Source organism: Sturnus vulgaris, chromosome 3 (genome assembly GCF_052056855.1).
Source record: "Sturnus vulgaris isolate bStuVul1 chromosome 3, bStuVul1.hap1, whole genome shotgun sequence".
Taxonomy (NCBI): Eukaryota; Metazoa; Chordata; class Aves; order Passeriformes; family Sturnidae; genus Sturnus; species Sturnus vulgaris.
In genome coordinates this window covers 70,619,285-70,642,641 of record NC_142245.1, presented here as the reverse complement: position 1 = coordinate 70,642,641, position 23,357 = coordinate 70,619,285, and the positions used below count along the sequence as shown (strand labels likewise).

General features: G+C 43.0%; 2 protein-coding genes across 7 annotated transcripts in view; one reads left to right on the top strand and one right to left on the bottom strand.

Annotated features, from left to right (window-relative positions):
• ARMC2 (armadillo repeat containing 2) overlaps positions 1-8,386 on the top strand; it is a 61,279-nt gene extending 52,893 nt beyond the window's left edge. Inside the window, exons 16-19 of the mRNA XM_014887876.2 lie at positions 31-144; positions 1,451-1,583; positions 3,790-3,947; positions 8,034-8,386. Coding sequence (XP_014743362.2) covers positions 31-144; positions 1,451-1,583; positions 3,790-3,947; positions 8,034-8,167 — 539 coding nt within the window. The 3' untranslated portion in view covers positions 8,168-8,386. The remainder of the gene's footprint in view (positions 1-30; positions 145-1,450; positions 1,584-3,789; positions 3,948-8,033) is intronic.
• A 2,827-nt stretch (positions 8,387-11,213) lies between these two features.
• Positions 11,214-23,357, bottom strand: part of SESN1 (sestrin 1) — a 77,299-nt gene continuing 65,155 nt past the window's right edge. For all 6 annotated transcript variants that reach the window (XM_088161929.1, XM_088161931.1, XM_088161930.1 and 3 more), the window contains exons 2-10: positions 20,597-20,662; positions 19,505-19,705; positions 18,402-18,584; positions 16,957-17,199; positions 15,567-15,714; positions 14,619-14,731; positions 14,200-14,390; positions 13,830-13,974; positions 11,214-12,330 (exon numbers count right to left, since the gene is read on the bottom strand). In XM_088161929.1, coding sequence (XP_088018055.1) covers positions 12,244-12,330; positions 13,830-13,974; positions 14,200-14,390; positions 14,619-14,731; positions 15,567-15,714; positions 16,957-17,199; positions 18,402-18,584; positions 19,505-19,705; positions 20,597-20,662 — 1,377 coding nt within the window. In that variant the 3' untranslated portion in view covers positions 11,214-12,243. The remainder of the gene's footprint in view (positions 12,331-13,829; positions 13,975-14,199; positions 14,391-14,618; positions 14,732-15,566; positions 15,715-16,956; positions 17,200-18,401; positions 18,585-19,504; positions 19,706-20,596; positions 20,663-23,357) is intronic.

Here is a 23,357-nt window from a genome sequence, read left to right as displayed (position 1 = left end):
TTTTTATTTAATTTCTCTGAAAACTAATAGTGCTTGTAAAGATGTTAATGAGTTACAATATGGATGCAGTTGTGGAGGCTGTCAGAGTCTTTGGCAATCTTTCCCAGCATCATGAGATCCGTGACTTCATCATGCAGAAGAAGAGTGAGTTACTTTTTCATTTGTAGGAGTTCTATTTTTAAATGTCCATGGTTCTAAAAAGACTGTTAATAAGCTGTCTCAGTTAAAGGGTAGAAGCAATCTTCCCTGATGTTTTGCAAATTAGGCAAACATTAGAATCCCAGAATAGTCATTATAAACACCATTTTATTTCAGTTTCATTAAAATGGAAATATTGGAGTAGGAAAAATATGCCATGGCATTTTCACAAAGGTAAATACTACAAAAACTCTGTTTTTCCTAAAGTTTCAAATTTGAAATTTCCCTTTACTCAAATAGCTTTTCAGATCCTGCAGCTTAGACATGATATAATATGAAATGAAAATCCAACTAAAAACTCATTTAGGTTCACAATCTTAGATTTTTGATTCCCATAGTCGACGGCTTGTTAGCACTTTGTAACATGCAGCTAGGATTTGACTGCCTCAGCAAAGACCTCCTGTTTGCCTCGGGGTGAAGTAGGATGCAAGTCTTCTCAAGTCCTTTTGCTTTGGGTATCTGAAGAGCTTTGGGGAAAATGGCAACTCCTTGCTTTCCACAAAGGTGTGTCCTCAGCTTAGACACCACTGTAAATGTTTTAATTTTTTTTTTGTCTGCCTCTTGTTGCTGAAAGTGAGGTGGTCCAAGAGTGGCACATCACCATATTTGAAGAGAGGAGTGACCCTTAGTAGCTGGTTCCTGGTGAACAGTCTCAGTCAAAGGACTAAGTTTTCCAGCTGGGAAAGACTGGGTTGTTGGTGTGCCAAGTTCAAGAATTGCTGAGAGGCTTCCTCTCAGTGAGGCCAGCCCAGCTCCCTGGCTCCACAGCTCCACAGTCAGTGCCAGTAGGTGCTGTGGGATGCTCCCACAGGAGCCCCAGGCTGCTGCACTTCCACCTGAACTTGGTGCAGTCTGGGACAACCCTGCACTCAGGGAAAAGAACTTCCCCCCTCTGACTGCCAGATGCCAAATCCTTGTAATTTCTGCTGACTCTAAGATACAAAGGGGAGGGTGTTACTTTCAAGAAGCAACCTGCAATTCAGTTTGGTCAACTTAGTCTCTTCTGATGGGATTTTCACATTTCTTTGGCATATTTTTATTACTGGAATTTCTGGTTTGTTGTTTTGAAGGACGTCGGTGGTCTGCATGATGTTACTCTGTCATGTGCCTCCTCTACAAATGTCACAGTAATACGCTACAATTTTTGGATAGTGTATCCTGCATTTGACTGCTTTCTAATAAGTATGTTGTAATGCCACTTGTATGGTAACTCCATCTCCCTAGTAACATTGTTTCCTTCTTTATACTCCAGTATACAAGTTCTTGATTGCTTTGCTGGATTCCAAGAACCGAGAGGTCTGTTTTCCTGCCTGTGGAGTTCTGCTCAATCTCACAGTAGATGAAGACAAACGAGCTTTTCTGATGGAAGAAGGAGGAATTGGAAAGTAAGTTCCTGATTGTGCTTGAGAAAAGGCAATTTTGAGTAGTTTGGCTAAAAAGTTTCAATTGGATTCTTTTTTACTGAGGCCAGTAGCTTGTAATAAGGATGCCAGCATAGTAGACACTTGGTATTTAAAATTCTTTGAGAACAAGCCTTTCATAGGAGCCAAACCCCACAGAAAAGTCTCCCAAAGACCCTCTGTCATGTACGCAGCAGAGGGTACCATAGAAGAAAGCAGCTAAGGCCTGGCTTTGCAGCAGCTGCTCGTGCTTGGCTTAAGTGGAATCTAGGAGGACTACAGTGAACAGCACAGTCAGCGTGTGTCTGGTACAAGTGTGAAGGTACTTCAGGAACTGATACCCTACATGGTCCCTTGTAATTTTTTGTAACCACTTGGTTCTGTAGGGAAGGCTACCTGATGTAGCCACACTCTGCAGAGAATAGCTCCTGAGTCTCCTCTCTCTGGGGGTTCAAGTTTAAGGCACTATAACATTGTAAGGGATATTAGACCTTGAAAAACCACTGCAACACTTGTGGCTTTGATGTTCAGATAATAGCGGATCCAGCTTAATTGGAGCAACATGAAAGATCATGTTCCTGTGCTTGTAAAGCAGTTGCTACAGCCCACAGTTATGAAACAATATGCCTCACTTTGAAATGCTTTCCTGTTCATACATCATATAATTACTTTTTTATACACGGTAAACAATGCATAGTCTTCTCGTCCTTCCTTCCCATGTTCTAGTTAACTTACAATATAAGGTTGGAAAAAGAGAATAAAAAAGAGTTCCTGGCAAATTGAATAATAAATATGAGAAACTTCTATTATACAGAATACTCTGTAGCCTATAGAATCATATAAATTCAGAATTTTCTATACTGTGTCTGAAAATTTGTGAGGAAAGGAGCAAAAAGCAGTAACAGCATGGAATAAACCTAGAGAATTTGGAAGTGATTGTTATGGAGATTATCCTGACTGTACCAAACCAGCTCTATGCATTTTTGGAACTGAGGTTGTTATACCAATATATAGTGCCCCAAAGACAATAGGGAATTAGTCTTATCAGAGAGTTAAATTAAAAAAAAAATAGGGCAGGTTCTTTTGGCTTTTCGTTAGATGCCTCCTGTTGTTCCACAATGACTGCCTTCAGAGAGGAGAAAAAAAGCAAACTTCTTTTTGGGTGGTCTTCAATGACTGTTATTTTCAGCCATACCTGAATATAGTAGTTATCCTTTACTAATCAACAGACTATAACTCTCTCTGTGAAGTGGAGAAGTGAGGGAAGGAGGGGGTCCTAAGGTTGAAGAAGAGAACAACAGTGAAGGATGACTATTGGAGAGGTCACCAGGGACAGCAGGTGGAAGAGGTTTACTTCTGCAGCCCCAGGACCTGGGAACTCTGCAATTTGGAAATGGGAGCTCTGGATAGCTACTGTGTGTAAGCTGGTGCAGGCAGAAAAGTTACAGCTTCATTTCAGAGTCCTGTTTAGGATCCAGCCTGCATTTGGTGTCTGAAAGGAAGGGAGAGATGGGGAGAAAGGTCTGGAACCCAATGGTCCTTAATAAAACAGGCATTTCTGAGAGGAGTCCCTTGGGAGTACAGGCTGAGGAAATGCAAGGATGGGTGAGATCTGCAAAATTGTGAGACTTCACTGAATGTGAAAGGTAATTCTTTGATCGTGGAAGTAGAAAATTCCTTTGGATTTGTTTTTTTTGTGAGATAATCTGATGTATAGTAAGATGGATATTCTGACTGAAGCTTTTTCTGCATTCCCACCACCTTTTCCAGATGAATCATTAGTGACTGATGAAGTTTGGCTTGGATTGCAATCTCTGTTTTAGTGGTAGCCACAGATTTCTGACAGTCACAGACTGTAATGAAATTTGATAGAATTTTAGTGTCTTTGAAGTAATTACATTTGCAAAATATGTGAGTGAAATTGGTCAGTTTGGCCAGAAAGTTACAGAGGATGGACAGCTGCAGGTAGGCACACACATGTGTAGACAAAAGGCATGTCCACATCCTTGGGGAACAACACTAAATAAAAGGGGGAAGTTACTGAGGAAGAAAGTAGCATCTGAAGTTTATTAACATAGAATTTTCCTGCAAACTTCCATGGAGCTTGCTTACATTTCTAGACGGCCAGATTTGGAAGAGCTCAGGAGAAAATTCCATGGAACAAACCACTGGTTTTGTTTGGTACTGACAGGTTGGTTGACTGCTTACAAGACTTTGGGCCAGCAGACTGGCAGCTCTCGTGTTTGATCTGCAAAACCTTGTGGAACTACAGCGAGGGCACGACAAGCACGGCCTCGTGCTTCGGAGGAGACACCGACACGCTGCTGCTGCTGCTCACAGCTTTTCTGGGTGAGACTCGTGGTCTTGGTCTCCTTTCCTCAATCGAAGAAATGGAAGGATCAAAATCAAAACAGGATTGGTTTGGGTGGGAAGTCTGTCCTGCAGCTTTCAGTGGCTGGCCAGTGTGGAGTGTCCAGAAGCACAGTGGTTCCTGTGCAGCACACACTGGTCCCCTGGGGATCGTGGCATTTCTGGGGTGCAACAGGCTAACTTTGGTGCCTGGCCACCTTTCTTTTCTCTCCATGCTCTCCTTGTGGGCAAGGGCAACCTCCTGACAATTTCTCATCTGCTCCCTAAAGCCAGGAAGGGCATGCTCTTTGCTCCACAAAGGCTGAAAGGTGAATGTAAGGACCTTGATTTGCTTACCCGGTGGGATCTTTTCATGTGGGTATTTACTTTTGCTTCAAATTTTACATAGTTTAGTGGCTGTGTAATAGTCCTGTAGCCAGTATATGTAATTTTCCTCCTTTAGTTTCTGAGCGCTGCTTTGCTTATGATTTTATTTTGGGTAGGTCACTTGCAATTATCTTTAAAAAAATTCTTTAAAATATAAACTAAATTGAAGGAAACTATGCTTGATAATGATTTTAATTGGAAATTGTTTTAAGATGTGTGCTTACTGTCAGACCCAGACAGAACATGAAATCTCATGGTATCTTTCGTTGTAGATAATCAGAAAAGTGTGTGGATTTGTGAGAATTTTTTTTCCAGTTAAAGCAGAATTACTGATATTTGCTGCTGTAGTAGTTCCTTGTATTACATTTCTTGCTATGATTGACTTTCTCTTAATGTGTGCAGTAATTCCATCTATTTATCCAAAAATAGCAGTGATTCAAGGTTATTAATGCACTTTCTAACATTCTGCAAGAGACCTGCAAACTTTTTAGCCACAATTATGCTTGAATTTTCTGGCACACAGCAGGTGGTATATATATATTTGTTTTAGAAAGCACGTGCTTATTTTTTTCCTCTGCATTTAACACTGCTTATTGAAGCAATTGATTTGACTGCAAGTCTAGGCTGGATAGCAATTGTAAGTCTAATTGAATAGTATAACGTTCATGAACTGGAAGTTCACATACAATTGCAATTGCAGTTACAGGCGTGATTGTAATGCAGCTGTAATGGTAATTAATTAGGAATAGGTTAGAATTAAATCAGAAGGCCAGTCATTCTTCACACTGTAGTCAAAAGAAGAGCTGTAGACAAAGCACTTCTTATTCATGGGATCTGGTTCCTCTGTGTGCAGAGAGCCAACTGATCTTAGTAATAGCAGCTGGTTAATATTGTCCTACATCTTCCTCCTGCCATTGTGTCCAGTAACAGCCTTGAACTGTCATTGCTCTGATTCTATCATTCAGGAAGCAGGAGGCAACTGCTGACAGCCAGTGAACTGTACTTGAGCGTCAGCACACCCTCAGGAAGAGGGAAAAAATGGAGCATGGCACAGCAGACACCTCGCTTCATCTGCTGTGCTTGGCCTCCTCCCCTTTATTTTTCCCTCCTCCATCTGGCACAGGATGACAAAAGATACAAGGAAGCAAAGGGAATGGAAATGGCCTGAAAAGATGATGTGCCCAAGAGAAAGGCTGGACAAAGGGCACTATTTGTTTTTCTTTTTCCCTGCCTGATCCCAGCAGCCTGCGATGCAGTGGCCCTGCCTTCCAGTGGCACTTGTCATTTACCTTCTTTCAGCTGCTCTTGAGTTTCATTGTCACTCTGCTGGCTCAGAGCTTCTGGAGGCTGCTGTTCCCAGGCCCCTGGCAGCAGCTTTGCCTTGGCCCAGGCCCTCATGAGCAGCAGTGGAGATGAGCCTCTGTCTTGGGAACATTCTTCCCAATGGTCTTTCACTGAAGAGAAAGTTTTTCCCTCTCTCTTCAGACTTTTTCTTGTGCTGACTTTTACCACCTCTGTCAATTCCAGGAGGTTATTTTGGAATCTCAGCACATGTGAACTCTTACATGACATGACAGAGCTTCCAGGCCACCCAGCCCCTGTTTTGCCTGTGTTTCAAGGATGGGCAGCCCTTTCAGGCTGCAGGGATCTGCCCTCCAGTCTCCAGTTTTCCCCACAGTATGCAGGCCCAGTGTGTTTGTCTTGTTCTTGGGCTTGCAGCCAGCACATATGCTCTTTGGCCAGGACCCAATATTTCTGGTTTTTGAGGAGAGTCGTGGGAAAATGAAATTATCTGAGGATGCACAGCTTGCATGCAGAGCACTGATCCTCACTGATCCACGGCGTTACTCACGTTCTGCTTTGGGAAATTTACTGTTTCAGTTCAACACTTCAGCTTTGAACTGCTTCTGACCCTTGTTCTTGTAGGCTGGAATTCTCGACCTCAGTGATTCCATAAATATTCAGTCGACTTCTGGGGAGCACAGCTGGCTAATAAAAGGGAGAAATGCCTCTCGCTCTATGTTGGAACAGAGTTAATTCGGGTAGAAAAAAACAGTAGGAAAAGCAATTCTCCTTGAAAACAAATAATCCCCTATTTTCCACTTCAGGGTCCCTGGCTTCTCTGCTGCTGAGATTGATTTTAGGTATGTTGGGTTACTGTGCCATTGATAGAACAAGATCTAATGGGCATAGGTTGCAATAAGACAAAATTCCAATTAAACATTAGGAAAAGAGATTTCCATCGTGGCAGGGGTTAAGCACTGGAACAGGCTGCTGTTGTAGAAGGTGTTCAGTACCCAACAGTACATGGACTAGAGCAAACTGATACATGGTGACTCTGCTCCAGAGGTTTTTTCCAACCTAAATTATCCTATGACATCATAAAATACAGATTTGATGTCAGAGGCTGGATTTTATCTCTGATTACAAGTTTTCTTCTTGCAGAGATAGGACATCCTTCTTGGAATAATGGATGTTATTTTCCTCTTTATTTTATTACAGAAAAACTCTAAATGTCATCTCCTTACCTAGAACCCCTTTTGGAATCTTTCTCACAATCAGCCTCTCTTTAATTTCGGTAGTTGCAGTGTAGTGGCACAGGAGCCAGTGCTGTTTCCAGTTGCTGGTAACTTTGTGTGAGCTGGAGCCCATCTCCACACACAGAAATGTCATTTCCTCCTTCATACCTGTCTCAGCTCAGGCCATCTTATCTGCTCAGGCACCTTGACATACTTTGGATGGGAGTAAGTGCTGTTGGAGCATCTCTTCTATACAAAGTTTGATTCAAAATGTGGGTAACTGAAGTTTTTCTTCAGCCCCAGGTTGCCTTTACCTGCTGTGACTGTGCAATAAGCTCCCTTACAGAATTTATTTAACACATGGTGAATCTGGTGCTTTTTCATAGTGTAGGCCAAGGGTTAAGTATTGCCCATTTGGAGCAGGATTCTACCTTCATTTTAAGTCTGTTTATGGCTGTCAAATATCCTTCTGTTAAACTGTGTGAAAACATTTGTTCAGCATTATCAGTTGTGTTTGTAGATTCCTGATTCAGGAGAATGCTTCTGGCTGCAGACTGGTTTCTGTTTTCTCCAAGAGTTTGTCTCTTTGCCACATCCAATGCTAAGCAAAGTGGAGGGGGAAAAATGACTGATTACTTCCTTCCATTCCTAACATTGTCTTTAATAAAGACTGTCCTATTGTTTTATTTTTGAAATTTGCAAGGAAGGGAGAGCATCAGTAAATGCAATAAACTAGTGTGGTTCAAGTTCCTTTGGTGTGAGAGTAGATAGAGTTTGAAAGAGTCTCCAGATTAGCAGAGAAATTTGGGGCAGGAAAAACATAGTTGTAGTTAGATCAATGGTTTGCTTATTTCAGGAAGATTGCTGTGGGCAATATTAAACTCTGAGAACTTTCCAGACTGACAGTCAATATTCAATCTCAGAGACAGTTTTTGTCTCACAGACACTGTGAGGTGTGAGAGTAAAAGAACCTGCAGTACCATTTTCACTGTTCTAGTGCCCTTACCATCCTTTATTTCCAATTAAATCTAAGACACTCCCACAGTGATGCTTAACTTACCTCAAGTGCAGGTTTTTTTAAGACATCAGCATACACAGCTGGTAAGCTGTGTGTGTTACAAAATATGTAGTTGAGTATATTTTTATCTGGAACTGATGACGGTATTTTCCTTGATTACAGATGAAGAGGTAGAGTTGGAGTGCAGCCTTGAGAGAGATATAAAGGACTGCCAAAAAATATATTGGGAAAGAGAGTTCAAACCTGTGGCAGAAAAACTTCTTGACAGAATTCAAAGCCATCACTCTTCCAGCTGAGTTTATCACTCCATTTTAATCAGTTGGGGCTTTTTTGTCGGGTAAATTTATATTTCTAATATATCTGTATATTGCCATTGGTAAGCTTGTTGGAGAGCATGACTGTTTTTAAAAAGAAGTCAGGAAAGCCTGGCATTTATGTACTGGATACTATCTTTTGAAGAGCTTGTATGGAATTTTTGCATGTGTTTTACAATATACTTGAGCTGATGAAGCAGCTGTTCAGTGTGACTTGTCTAGTAATTGCATTGTTTCTTGTCTGTAAAAATGAAACAAAAATATTTGCTGGACTTCTGATTTTTAAAAGGTAAGTTATGAGTGAGTACTTGGGCCTCTCTGGTACCAAAAATGCTGTGCAAACAAATGTAATATGACAGGAGCCATATCTCACCTGCAGACTTTGACATGCTTTTACCTTAAAGAACTTCTGTGACAGTAACCCAGGGCTGTTTGGGCATTTCCTGTGTTCCTTCATGAGCTTCACTCTTCAGATTGAACACTGTTGGTGGTCAGGGAAAGTCACCCCACGCGTTCTTTGGGAGATCCCCCTTCCTTCTGACACTGAGGGCCAAGGTCTAGGGTATCCTTGCTAACCCAGCTGCTGCCTTGATGCTTGTGGGATGTAGGTCCAGCTGTGCTGGTCTTTCCTGAATTGGCACTTCACATCTTTAGGCAAAACACCCATATCCCTGATGTCAGAGAAGATTTTACCTTCTCTCAGTTGGTCCCACACTCCCAGGAGCCGTCTGTGTGCCTATAGTTCTCAGATTTCTTGGCCAGCTGTCCCCCTGAACCTTTGTCCCCATCTGTGGGGCCGTAACAGGCCTCTTTCTCCCTGTTCTTCCTGACTGCTGTGGCTCCAGCCTGGCAGTCCCAGGAGACTGGAGGAATTTGCTGGGAGGCAGCGATTCAGAGCTCCCTCAGTGGCTCCATTCTCTCTCCCTTTGGTGGTGCCCAGATCTCTGCTTCAGGCGAGGAGAGGCAGCGAGGAGGCCGGGAAGTGGAGCCATAGTGGAAGGGCAGCAAGACTTCTTTCCTAGTTTAGATCCCTGCTTTTATGGGGCAGGAAAAGGAAGATTTTGTGGTCCAGGTTTTGGGAGTGGTGAAGAGGAAACTTCGGTGGAAGTGATAAAATTTGCTCTGTTCTTTGTCTCAGCAGCTCAGGTGTTACTTGTGCCCAGCAAGGCTCAGCCCTGCTTTGGGAGCTTGTGTGGTGGAGAGCCTCTGTCACTGCAATCCACAGGAGAGAAGTGCTCAGCATTCAATGTGGTTTTGCTCCAACAACAGCTCTGCTCAACTCAAAAATATCTCAATTATCATCCCTTCTTTTGCCATTTTAATTTTAGCTGAAGTTGAAAGGAAGATAAATGCTTTCAATTATTTGTTTCTGGGAGAAAAGAACGGATTTGCTTTGAGAGAGTATAAAAGAAAGGATGATGGGTAAGCAGTCCCTGTGGGGAAGAAGCTGGAGGCATTTGTTCCTGGCATTTGTGTCACAGCCTGGCAGGCAAACACCCGGCTGTGCAGGGCAGGGTGGGGGCACTGGAAAAGGTGCCCCTGGCCAAGCCCTGTCAGCAGGACTGATCAGAATTGACAAGGACTGAGTGTCTCTCAGAAGGCAGCTGAAACTGATGGCTGGCTCAAGTCAAGGTGGTGCTTGGGCAATTAAGATTGTTCAAATACAACACGAATTATGTCAGTTATTACTGATCAAATTGTAACCAAGAGCCTGAAGCTCTTGGGCAGCACAGGGCAGAGCTGGGGATCCTGGGACAAGCCACCATGTGTGAGTTCTGGCCTTTGTGCAGTAAGAGGCATGTTCAGAGGAGCTGGATTGAGAAGAGATGGCAGCACAGGACCTTGAGTACCCTTCCAGTGAAGCTATACCAGCCTCCATCTTCCTCTGGAGAAAGACCTGTGAGTAGTAGAAAGCAGCCCCAGAATGCTGGATTCCAGGTGTGTTCTTATGGCATCATTTACCATTTGGGTATCTCTGCCACAGGCCTCAGTGCAGCAGCTCTCTCGTGCCCAGGAGCCCATTCCTGTTCTGCCCTGGGGAGAGCTGCCAGCACCGCAGCTGAGGTACATGAGGCTACTGCACTTCACAGCCATGGGCTGGGGCTCTGCTGGAGCTGCCCAGGGATACTGGGGAGCGAGTTGGGATTGCCTGCAGGTTGTGGCTTGTGCTCCGATGGCAGCTGTGACCAGATAAAGCCACTCACACACAGATCCACTGAAGTGTTTACTGCTTGAAAAGCAAGAGGGCGCTTGGATGTGGCTGGAGAGCATAGGATGGAAATGGCCAGTTTAGGTTTCTTGGAAAAATTCATGCCTACCTTTGACCTCAGAAAGCACCTGGAGACTCAAGTGCTGCAGAAACTGTTCACAGACTGGAAAGGCACAGCTCAGCTGTACAATGCCCTTAAGACAGGAAAGTTTTGCTCTGTTTTTGGAACATTAAAAATCCTGTATTTTCAGTTAAGAGGAAGCACCAGATGCTTCCTGTTAGTCACAATTTTTGACAGTTTATTAATCTTTTTCCCCCAGATCTTTTTAGATATTTTAGCTTCTTGGACTGTAAACTTAAAACTGTTTTCAGAAGGTTCTGTAGAAAGAGCAACTAGTCTGAGCTGAGACCCAGGCCAGAGGATGGAAATTAAAGTGGTGGTGCTTGTGGACTTGGGAAAATCCATTTCACAGAATCACAGAAAATCATACAATCAGCTGAGTTGGAAAGAACCCATCAGCATCATCGAGTCCAACTCCTGGCTCTGCACCACACACCCCAAGACTCACACCTTGTGCTTGAGAGTTTTGTCCAAATGGGTGAAAATATCAGCAGTAGTGAAGAGGCATTCCCACTCCAGTTAGCGAAGCTCTAGCTCTGTTGTTAAACTTTTCCTCCCAGCATTTTAGACTCAGTTAAAAAATTCATGGCTCATGATTTTAACTATGTTTGCTCAGTTACTGTTTCAAACATTTTATATGGTCTTAGAACCTGTAAGAACAGAAGCTTAAAGTTAAACTACACAGAAACACCAAGAGAAAAAGTTGTTACCTTTATTTCAAAAATACCAGTAATACTGACAAATTTAAAAAGCAATTCACACTCATACAAAAGTATTCATGTGTTCTCCAAAACCACTGTATATTAAATGTCAGCATTTAAATCATGTTTTGATTTACTAAAAATAGATGTTTTTTAGCCTAGTTATTTAAGCAACTGCAAAAATCATTAAGACCAGCGTTGGGCATGTAATACAGTAGGACTGTTTGGCAGTCTAGAACAACATTCCCACACCTTGTCCTAGCTCCTTCTTGGTTCATCCATGAAAAGGAGGACAAGAAGCTACTCAACGCTTTGTGTAGGTAGATCTCTAAGAAGCTCTGAGGACTCCAGTCCCCTTCTTTCCATAGGAAGACCATTGCACATTTGAGCTCACGAAATAATGCTGAACAAACATCCTGTTTTTAAGGCTAAACTAGTTGAGAAAATTGACTGCTATCTTTCAAATTATCAGTGTGGACAGAGGAGGTTTAGTTCTGATTAAACAGGGAATCTAAATAACAAGGCTTTTTTGAAACCACACACAGTAAAGGCTCAGACAATAGCAGTGCTCACTTTCACTTCTAGCTCAACTGGAACAGCCTGGGTCTGTTCACTCCACCTGCACAAATAGCAGCATCAAGATTTTCTAAAATTATTCTCGTAGGGAAAGCAAATGTCATCAAGTCTCGTTTTTTTCGTGCTCCGACTCCCGCAGTATTTGCCTTAACACAAGATCTATGTATCTATGGTTTGCTATATTGCCACAAGTTCAGAGAATGTCCTGGGCTATCTAAAGCCAAAATACCATGAGCAGGCAGCACTTCTGCACAACCCTGTCTGTCAACTGCCAAGCGTTCGCTGCCCAGTGGCAGCAATGATATTCCAAACATGGAAATAGCTGAAACTAAAGGAGTTATGGCACAATGGGCATCTTAACTTATAGCTACTGTTGGTCCTGAGGCTTCGTATCTTCCTCTGCCATACTGCAGCTGCAGAACATTCCAACGTCGACAGGCAGCCAGAGACATCAGGTCATATAGCGAGTAATAGCTCTCAGAGCATAAAGTAGTTCGGCTTGCATCCGAGCTTCTACCAGAAGCAAATTTACATGGACCTTCAGGAGAGAGAAGTTATGCTTTAGCACCGTGCCAAAGGAAGCCTTGGGGCTGTGGGTGTTGTGCTGGTGCAGCAGCAGCAGGGGAGCACTGCCCGTGTCACCACCCAGACCTTGCTGTGGAGCTCACTGAGACGGGCAGAGGAACCAATGCCGCATCTGGTGCTGTGGCACAATGTGGCACTGGCTCACAGGCACACTTAGGAAGGGCCAGGGCCATAGGAAAGGGAAATCACGCTTTAGCAGACCCCATGGTTTAGCAGGAAAAACAGACAAACTTTCAAGCACACAAGTCCTTCTTGAGCAGCACAATTATGCAGAGCTTGTTCAATTTTAATGAGGCTAATGATTAAGGCAGAGGGCAGTGCTAGCAAAGGCAGAGGTCATGAGGACACTTGCCCCTGGACACTGAGAAACACACAAGCAGCTACCACCTGAACAGCACAGAGTGGTTGGCCAAGGTGAAGCACCAGAAAAACTCTCAAGTGCCATAAACCTGCTGTCTCTACAGAGACACAGGTGTTCAGTAGCTACTGGAGGTAAGAATTTTAGTTCCCCAGATCATCCCCTCAATGCCTTTACTGCATTTCTTTGAGGATGAGATCAGAAACTTGTGGGCAGGAGGGTGTGAAAGTACTTTCTCTCTGGCATGTAAGGGTTGTTTGTGGTTTCATCTGCATGATCTCCATGAACATGTATGTTCAGTGACACATATGGGAACGAGCCTCGGATTTTGATAGCTATGGAGATGCAAAGTTTTGGGCTTTAAAGAAGGATTTATATGCTTGGAAAGCTCATATATCACAGTTAGTCTAACCAAAACATAGGCGGTGTTTTACTTGAACCATCTTACATCATTGTAGTTATAGGACCCTGCTTTAAGAGGTTTACCAAAAACTAGAGCCTCTAATGATATCAACATTAATGATTTCTGCATTTTTTGTTTCAGCATTGAGTTTAAGTGAGGCTAAGAAATACCTTTCCAAAGAAAAACTGAAGGATATAAACTAAATGGATTCAATATCTGGGAATTAACAGCAGGAAATGTGGGAGGTGCAATTCAGATTGTAACCCAGCAGAAGAGCTTTTAGGCTTTAACAAAGAAACTGCTTTGGGGCTATCCATGCCAGAAGGACCAAGGGACTGGAGCAGCCTGGAGTTCCAGGTCTGCTGCCAAGGGATGGATGGATCTTGCACCACTTCCCTGCCTCTCTGGGATACAGGCAGTACTGACTGCAGTTGAGATGAAGCTGTACCATTCTCATGTCTAACCCCCTGCACTGCTCAGAGCTTGCCCAGTCCGTGTCAGCTATTAGCCAGCACACAGGCAGGAGGAAAGGGGAGATTATTTCAGCCTGGGAATATGACACTTCCTAATGACTTGATGGTGAGCAGAACCCCAGGAGCATCAGCTAAAGCTTAAGCTGTGTGGCTGTGGCTGTCAGGGAGACATTGATCTAGGGCCTGTGGCTGTCCTTCAGCATGCACACCAATTGTACCTTCTCAGAGTGTTCAAACTGTCTCCAGAAGCTATCATACATTCTTTTTGTGGTCTTTTCAGGAGTGCAAACCACGGTCTTGATATAAACTTTAAAGCTGCGGTCCAACAACTGATTAATTTCACCATAGTCATAATCATCGTATCTGTATGGAATTGAAAGAAAAACACTTTCATTTTCAAGCAGCAGTTATTTCACTTGCATTGTTTCTAAGTTCCTATGGCAAAAAATTATTGGGTAAGTGTAGCACTAGTGGCCCTCCCCCATAAACAAAAATATGTTTAAAAATACATGCATGTTTGCTTAATAGTTGTGGTTCAACCCAAGAAAGAAAAGCCAATGTGTTTAGAACAAAAACAGTAAAACTGACCTTATTCCAAACATACAATGAATATAGTTCCAAATAGCTCGTCTAAGCATTGAGGTATCCACATCTTTGTGCATGGCCATTGTGTTGTAAGTCAGATTATAAGCAATATGGAACTTCTCATCAAGTAGTTGTCCCACATCTGGATAGAGACGATTAACCAAGGAATAGCCATGGTCTTCCCAGGAATAATCCTTAGAATAAGTAAAAATGCAGAATGGAGCATTTCAGAAATGAGACCCAGAGCTTTAATACAATCATAGATCCAGGGCAGATACTTCACTGGGGGTGGGGGTTGTTCATTTGCTGGCTTTAAGCCTCACCCACAAGGCAGTGAGAGCACAGCCATTTCCAGGTTTGGTATCTGGCACAATGAGCAGGTTGTTCCCCAAGCCTCCTGACGGCAGCCCCCAGCCTTTTACCTGAGCACGAAAGGTGGGCACGTGCATTCCGTGTCTGGAGAAGTCTTTGTAACCATAGCTGGTATCCTCAAAGTGACGAGACACATCTCTTGTTGCTGCAGATTCTTCATCTTCTGTTAATGGCAAACAGAATTTGACACAATTTGGAAAGAACAAATTAGAAGTGTATGAGCAGAACTCCTGCAGAAGAATGGGTCTCTGTGCTTTTTAATCAAACACATTCACTGGACTACCCATATTAAGATTCTCTGGTACAGCTCTGTAACTGCAGCTATGCTGTTCAGAGGCAACTCCATGAAAAACACTCAGGCTTTTTTTACAGACAAAAATATTTTTCTCCCTTCTGTTGTACTGCAGTTTTCACCCTATCCCCTGAATCTAGGGGATATTTTTCCCCTAACTCAAGAGGTCTATAAAAAATGTCAGGGGAAAAACCTGGTTTGGAACAGAGAGCTTATTAAAAAATAAGCTTCTGAGACTTCTATCCCAAGTTTGTCTAGGAGGAAATTATATTGAAAAGCCCATGACAACCCTAAACTTGTAATAGATTAAGTATTGTCTCAGTCATCTGAAAAGTAATGTTTCATACACTTAAACAGCAAAGCATGTCAAGTGCCTTGTTTTTACAGCATCTTGCAGGATGCTTAAATCTCCTGTGAAACTTCTAAAATTCTCAAGAGAGAGATTCCATTTCTTTTGAAGATTTCTATTAAACACAATATTGGTCAGAGAGTTATGGTGTGTCTGTGAGCAGCCACAAATCTTGGCACTACTTTGCTTTTAGGTGTTCCTAGAAGAAAACAAGGCATCCCTAATCTCGATTCCTTCAAAGAAATGGTGATGTTTGTGAGACATCTAATAGCACTTCTTTCCCCTTTTGCAGGAGTATTTCTTCAAATAATTTGGAAGTGTCTTAATAAATATATATACAGACTATATCTGCACTACCTGAAGAGCACACAAACATGCTTTCTCTCTTCTCTCTTTCAAAACGTGTGGCCATCTCTTCTTGGCTGGCTTCCTCTTCATCTCTGCACTCCTGCAGCTGCTTCATTTTCTCCATAAGAGCTTCAACTTCACAGACAGACTCTGTAGACTAAAAAGAAGAAAAAGACATTTCATTTTCATGCAAAAGGAACTGACAATGATAGCAGAAACTGCCAAGCCAAAAAGCTTGAACCCAACTGAAGTCCTTCACATCTTTAAATAAAGATTTTTCAAGGAACACAGTTCTTGGAAGAAACCTGTACTGACCCAATGGTTTACATTTAGTCATCATCTTTTCTCAATTATATCCCTGGTATTTTTAGCATGATTTAAAAATCACAGCATTTTGGAACTAGTTGTTCTCACACTAAAATTAGTTTCTCTTAGTCTAAATGTTCAGCAACTGAAAAACAAGGAGCTGTAACAGAAATTCTGATAGAGGAAGTAACCACAATTTAACACTCAACTGTATTTTTCCCCTCCTCTGCTCACAGAGAAGAAACATTGAAGGAAAAAGGAAGGGTTAGTATAAATGCAGCTTTAATGAAGCCTCAAAAAGAGCCAGTGCAAGATAATAATCTTTCACAAGAGCTGTTTTAACACCACAAGAATTCAGTAATTGATCTTGTAAACTTTCCTCAGCACCGAAGTAAAGTAAAATTATCTTTAATTTATACAGTTCTGCCCCTTTCCTCCCTGCCTTTTGCAGTCTGCTCCTTCAGAGAGCCAGCAAGCTCCATCAAACAAATTTAAATGCCACCCACACCACTGCAGTAAAATATCACAGGCAAGGATCTTGCAGTGAGAACATCCTCATGGCTGCTCTTAAACCAACACTTACTTCACATCATGCTTTTCACCAAGGGAAAACAAGACCAGGTCAGCATAACTGCTGTAGGCAGGAGAGTGTTTTAAAGAGAGTCACAAAGTTGTGAATAATCTATTAAGAATGATCTGTTGTGTGATGCATGACAAACACCTCAAGGCAAAAAAGTCAGAGCCTGTAATCAAAGGAAAAGCCAACTTTCCACTGCACTGATGAAAAAAGGATTCCTGGCCACTGCTGCTCAGGACACATGTCATGAACTAGCTGAGGCTGGGACTCATCTTAGTTCACCTTTATGAATGACAGGCAGAAAAAAACCCCAGAGGTTGTGTCTGTTTCTCCCTTTGGTAGCTTTGCCAGCTTCCCAATATCATTTCAGCTCCTCCTAAGTGCATTTTTTCAATACCCACGTCTGGATTAGGCTCATCAATCCCATTCTCAAAGAACGAAAAGAGACAGGCACCCTCCATGTATTAAGTTTACAGAGAAATTACTACTATTGGAAGAGGTTGTTCAAAAACTTACTGGAATACTTCCAGCTTGGCTGGCATGGATTTCATCCACCCCGTGGTAACCATTTGTTATATCACATATGCAATAGTTACTGACAGAGGGGGGCCTGAAGGTGTGACCCCCTTCACAGTCGATCTCTGGGCTGATCCCACAGCCAAACGTGAAGGAAGCAAGGGAGTGGTAGTGTGTAAGGAGAACGACTGCATGAATCAGCTCTGCCAGGGACCAGCTGTTCTCTTCAGTCTTCAAAAGTTGCTTTAAAAATAATGCAAGACAAAAGTATTAAAGTAATTCATTTGACCCCACTTTAATGCAGTTTATCAACACATTTCTTTGCCAGGTAAAATTATTTTTCCGACATCCAAATGTGCTTTCTAACTCTCTGCTGCCATGAGTGTGGTCAGTGACCTGTTACCAGGTGACCTGCCAAGCACAGACCTGCGTGGTTAAGCCACAAAGGACACAACTTCTCTCCCCTCTCTGTCCCTGGGCAATTGAATAAGCTGGGGTTTTCTCATTTGCACCGTGTGGTTTCTATCGAGGCCATACTGACTTGCATTGAAATTTCACACCTCTGATGAAGATGCAACCACAATTGCTGCATGTTTGTTCAAATAATGGTCTTTACAGCATCAGAACACCCAGACAACTCCTTGCAGATCAGCCATGTGAAAACCTGGCACCAGGGCCAAGCTCCCTCCACCTTGTCCCTGTGGGTGGAATGCTCTAGATTCGACAAGAAGCTTCAAACCCCAACTTCCCCTTCAGGCAGGAAAGTGTGGGAGGTTTGGGGCCTTCTGGCAGAGTGTGTGCCCTCCCCCACAGTGCAGCGTCCTGCCTCCAGCTGGACCTGCCACCACCTCCCACCACGCCAGGCAGCACCCAGGAAGTCCCAGCACCCACGTGCTCCTTGCTACGGGCACAGAGGACAGCAGAGGGGGTGGAAGAAGCAGCCCCTTGGTGGTTTGTTGGTGCTGCAGTCCTGGCTGTCCTGTACCACCACCACTCCCCTGGGCAGCTCTGTCAGCCTGCTCCCTCCATCCCAGGCTGAGAACTCAGCATTTGAACTGGCAGCAAGCCAGACAAAAATGTGGTGGCTGGTGTTCTGCCTGACCTCTGGCAGCATCTCAGAAACACCCGAGGGTTTCTACTGAAAGCGCACAGGTGGAGGAGGGAGAAGCACATCTGAGCCCATCGTCATTGCACCAACAGAATTACAACACGACAGGGAAATTTCAGTGTGTTGTAAATTAAATTTGTTACTCATTTAAGAGCAGTTATGATCCTGTTAGTTTTACACAACAGGGTACAAGTGATACCATATCATGCAATGATGTAGCACTGAAATCAAAGTCATTACCACAGAACATCTTTCACCCTGTCTGGCTCTGAACCCCAAGAATCTGATTGCTTTACTGAAGAAAGGGGACATTCACATTACTCCATGAAAGACCTACCTCGATATGTTCCTTGGTGATAAGCCAGGGTCGGTGAGCCAACATTTTGTTCAGTTCTCCTAAGTTTTGCAATTTTTGAGGTGCGTTTTCCAGACCATTCAACCATTTAGGGTCTCCACCGACATGAAGGAAGTCATTCACATGAAGGTTAACAAGGTAAGAGCACTGATGTCGTGCTGCAGCCTAAAAAGGAAAACAGTGTGATACAGAAAACAATTACAGAAAGTTAGTACTTTATGACAAATACCATAAGTCATCATTTCATCAAAGCATCCAACAATAAGATTTGCACTGATCAAAGACTCAAATAAAAAAAGATTTCTGAGATTAACACATCAGCTCGTTTTGATTGCTGTTCTCATAACATAAATATCCCTTGTTCATACACACCATCAATATTCTGGCTACAGGTGCAACATGCCTATACCCAGGGAGAAATACAGGCATGGATTTATTACATGTCCTGAAGCAAGTAATCCATACTGCATTGTACTCCCCAGGGGGGAAGAAGCTATCTCTAGCTGCACCTTTACCAGCAACAATCACGAGCAGGTTTTAGATTGCATATGGCAAGAGACACTACGGGCAGCTTCTCAGCAAAGAAAGGCCCAGTATCATTTACTCCAACACTTTCTACATCAAATTGAGACACAGCCAAAACTTTAATTCAACTTCAGCAAGCAAAGATCATTGAACTGGCAGATTAAAAATTGGAAATCAACCACTTTTGGCAGAAAACTTGCTTAGAATTTACATATTTAGAAATGCACGATGGGACCAACTATTGAGTTAGAGAGGGCAGGGGACACACACAAAAAAACAAGCCTTCTTGAGAAACAGTTTCTGAGATACTAAGGAAGCCAATAACAATTGTCTCATTCCTATAGCACGCTTTTCCCCTTTTTCTCACAGTCCTACCAAATCTATGAACAAAAAGTGCTGCTCTTCTGAAACCATCTGTAAAGCCGACACCAACAAACCTACTGTGCTTTTCCCTTAGCTGCTGGTGAAATGCCTTTCCAGCTAGAAACTGCAAAACACAGTAACAGCTGCTCTCAGCCAGGACTCGAGCGGCGGTGCGGCGGTTCCCGCCTGGTGCGTACCATTATCCCGATGTAGTGTCGGTAATGGAGCGGGAGCGGGCCATCCATCTGCAGGAGATAGTGCTGAGTTTTTAGAAAGCTTTCCAGATACTGCGGGTGGAAAACCATCACCAAGGTGACATTGTCCAGTCGGCCCAGCGTGGCAAAAGACTCAGCAAACAGTGTGTGCATCGTGGCGTCCTCCTTTCCCACCTGAATTGTCTGATTGGAGAGAAAGAGCAATGAGCAATGTTGTCCAAGTGCCACCAATAAAATAGCAAATAAATATATTAGCACAGCACCCAGAGGCCCCAAGTGAAAGGAATTATATTCTAAATCTATTAATGGCGTTAAATCAGTGCACATAAGGCACGTTAAATCCCTGTAATACCTCTCAAATGATCTCTCATTTAGGAGATCACAAGTGGTTATATCAGCAAAAGGAGATTTTTGGCTTTAGTCTCTCCCCAATATGACACTGACTTCTAATTTTTAACTGTCTCACCTTCACTTTCTTTCTGAATACCCCAGGTTAATCTTAGTTTATTATAACTAAAAGCTAATTGAATCATCACTTTTACTAAGGGAAAAAGAGAGAAAGAAGTAAAAAACTAGCTAAGATGACAAGAGAGAAAAAAAACAGAAATGGAAGATTAAAATTCCTAGAAAACCACAGGCATATTACTAACTTTTCCTCTGCTCCAAATTCTCTTACCAGACAATCAGGAGAGAAGCAGCAGAAATGCTCATGCACAGCACTCTGGAGATTCTGATTCTTCAGAGTGGTAGAGGCAGCTCAAGAAAAAGCAATTCCAGAGCAGAGGGGCAGGTACCTTGTGGACCAGTAGGAAATTACATCCGGATATTCACAAGGAAACAGTATTGGGTTTCTCTCATGCTAGATAGCAACATGGGAGGGGTCATAACTATTCTAAAGCTCCCTAAGGCTCTCACTGTTCTGTACACTAGAACTGGCCAAAGTCTCAGGACTGAATGTAATCACTGCTGAAAATGTTTTGCAGATCAGCTGTCCTGAAACCACTGTGGGCTACTACTAAAATCATGTTCCTTAAAAGCATAAAGTTCACTATGTACTTGAAAACACTACCACACCTCCTTCTCAGGGATGAATCTGCTTGGTCCGTGTCCCAGTGGTCTAGGAATTCTTATTCCAAGTTCCTAGAAAAGAAAATTACACCACCTTAGCATTTAGTTATAAACAGCTTTTTTAGCTGTGGTTGCAAGAAAGGAAAGAGTTCCCCATTCAGAGCTGGGCTTATTTGGGTAATTGTGGTCTCTTGCACGGGCACTTTTACTAGTACTGTTTGTACAAATGCAAATCATTTTTTTATGCAAGTGCTTTATATAATTAGCTGCGCTTGTTTACAGCAACAAAAAGTTCAACAACAAAGGCCCTGTCAACCAAAGAAAACACACAGAAATTTATATGCATGCGCACACACACACACAAAACACACTACAGCCTGGTTCACAGAAAATTCTGCATAAAGCATATTTTGGCAGGGTGTCCAGGACAAGGAGTTCCGAACATGCCGGCTGCTGTGTGGTTATGCCACTGATACAAAACGAGGCTGCTGTGTGTGTACATCCGCAGTTCGCCAGCACACAACACCCTGTGCATCTGTCAGGAAATGAAACAGCTGTAACCCTAATCAGATTTCTTCTTCCCAACCTCAAAGAGCACTTAAACTGCTGAAAGTACCTGATGTACATTTGCATCTGCTTTCTTTTCAAGACAGGATAAAAAGCTATTCACATTTGCAGGGAAGAAGGGAGGGGAATTTGCTCCATCGGAAGAGCAGCAGCCACATCCTTGCACCCACTTGTGTGGATGTGCTGCCTTGCAGGTAAGGTGGAGGCTGGATAACCCTGGCAGTTCACAACTTGTCCTCTCCTTCAGCTGGATGAAGCTTTCTGACAGGCCTATGGCACCCTGGGCCTTTCCTGCAGCCAAGGAGCAAATACAGAGAAGACTTGGGTGCATTTGTGTCCTGGCCATTAACACTGTTCCCTCTGGAAAGAGGGGAGCTGCATGTTCCAGGGCAATCTCTCTATTTAGCACGGAGCAGCCCCCTGAAAAGGCACAGCAGGTTCCAGAGGGCAGGTACCAAAGCAGGGCATAGCCTCACCTTACACTTTCACACATGCCCCCCAAGCCATTGCTGCAGAGGCTCCCTCTGCCCTGTGTGTGGCACTTGCTGCCAACCAGCTCTCCTGAGGGGATTACTCTCCAAGTGAGCAGCTTGGCTTCCCCAGGAAAGATGGGAGCCCTGCCAGCTGATGGCATGGGACTCTTGCAGATGGAGGGAGACCTGTGATTAAAGCTGAGGATGGAGCTGATCACCAAACACCAGGCATTATATCAACTAATGGTTTGGGCTCCTTACCTGAGCCCTCTTTTCCAGTCATCTTTTAGAACTTATCCATCTGCCCCTGTTCTTTAGCCAAACCCACCCATTTTGTGATGATACCAACTTTGTCCAGGTTCCCAAGCAGGTTTAGATGAATAAAGACCATGCACTGAGCCAGTCCAGCCAGAACCCTCAGCTGGTTCAGGCCTCAAGAGCAGATGATGTTCCAAAAGCTGCCTGCCAAATGCATTGTTAACTTCGCCACATTTCCCCCACATAGATAAAGGCTGCTATAAACATGCAATACTGGTTGCACTCACTACTGCACTTTTTCTCTCTTTAGCTGAGGTTTCTATTTGTACGAGTTCAGTGTACGACAAGCAATTTTTTTAATCAGTTACAGTTTCCTGAACTTTCCCCTAAGATTAAAAAACAGCTTCAGAGAGCTGGAAACAATGAGTGCAGGCCTAAGGGGCAACTGCCAAACTCTTCAGACTCTGACAGTCTCCTTAAATCCTAAAATCGGATGCCTTCATTTCTCAAGTCTTACTTGGATAAAGTAAGATCAAAGGGCACGTCTTACAAACAGTCTTTTCACTTTTTCCCCTCAGTGTAGCTTTTTCCTCCTATGGGTCCCAACATACACAAATTTTGCCTGTCAGCCTACCAATGCTACTTGTAGGATGGAATTTATCAGCATCTCTAAAAGTTCAGCAGAGGTTCTTATTTTTCTACAATTACACTAGAGAAACATCTTATAGCCAAACAACAGCAAGCAAAAAGAGAGGTCATTTAAATTGTAAGCAGCATTTAATTTAGCAGATGTCTGCACTTTGCCAGATGAAGCCCTCCAAGACAAATAGCTTGAAGTTTAATTCTTGAATAACTGTTTTTCAGTCATTCCTTTGCCCAGAACATTTAGAAGGAAAAAAAATCCCAAACCCAGCTTTAAGAACCTGACATCAGCAGACTGCTACTGTATTTTGCTCCACAACATAAAATACATCACAATCAATACACTTCTGTTTTTTAAAGCATACAGAGGTCAAACTTACAATTACAGAGCATGTAAAAGGTTATATTAGTCAACCATCCAAAACCTCGCTGCAAAGTGACTCAAGAGGTTTTTTTAATGATTAAATAAGTTGCTTTGTTTTCCATCAGGAGAAGGATCATCCCCCTGATATCATGGCACCAGCCTAGCACTTGAGAAGCCTGGGGTCAAGGCTCTGTTGTGACAGAGATGTAACAAAGGATTTGTGAAGATGAGCCTGTTTCCCGTCTGCAAAATGGGAGTTTCTTCCAGAGGGTGCTGAGAACAGAAACACCTTGCCACGAGGTGCACGCTTAACAGTCATGAGAGTTGTGTAAAATCGGATCCATTAGGAGCCTTTTGAAAACTTGTTCTTCAGTTACAAGCTATGCAGACCTTTTAAAAACTGTTTTCCTCTCTTTTTCAGAAGCAGAATTTAATCAAGTTCTCCTAGTACTTCAGAAATAGC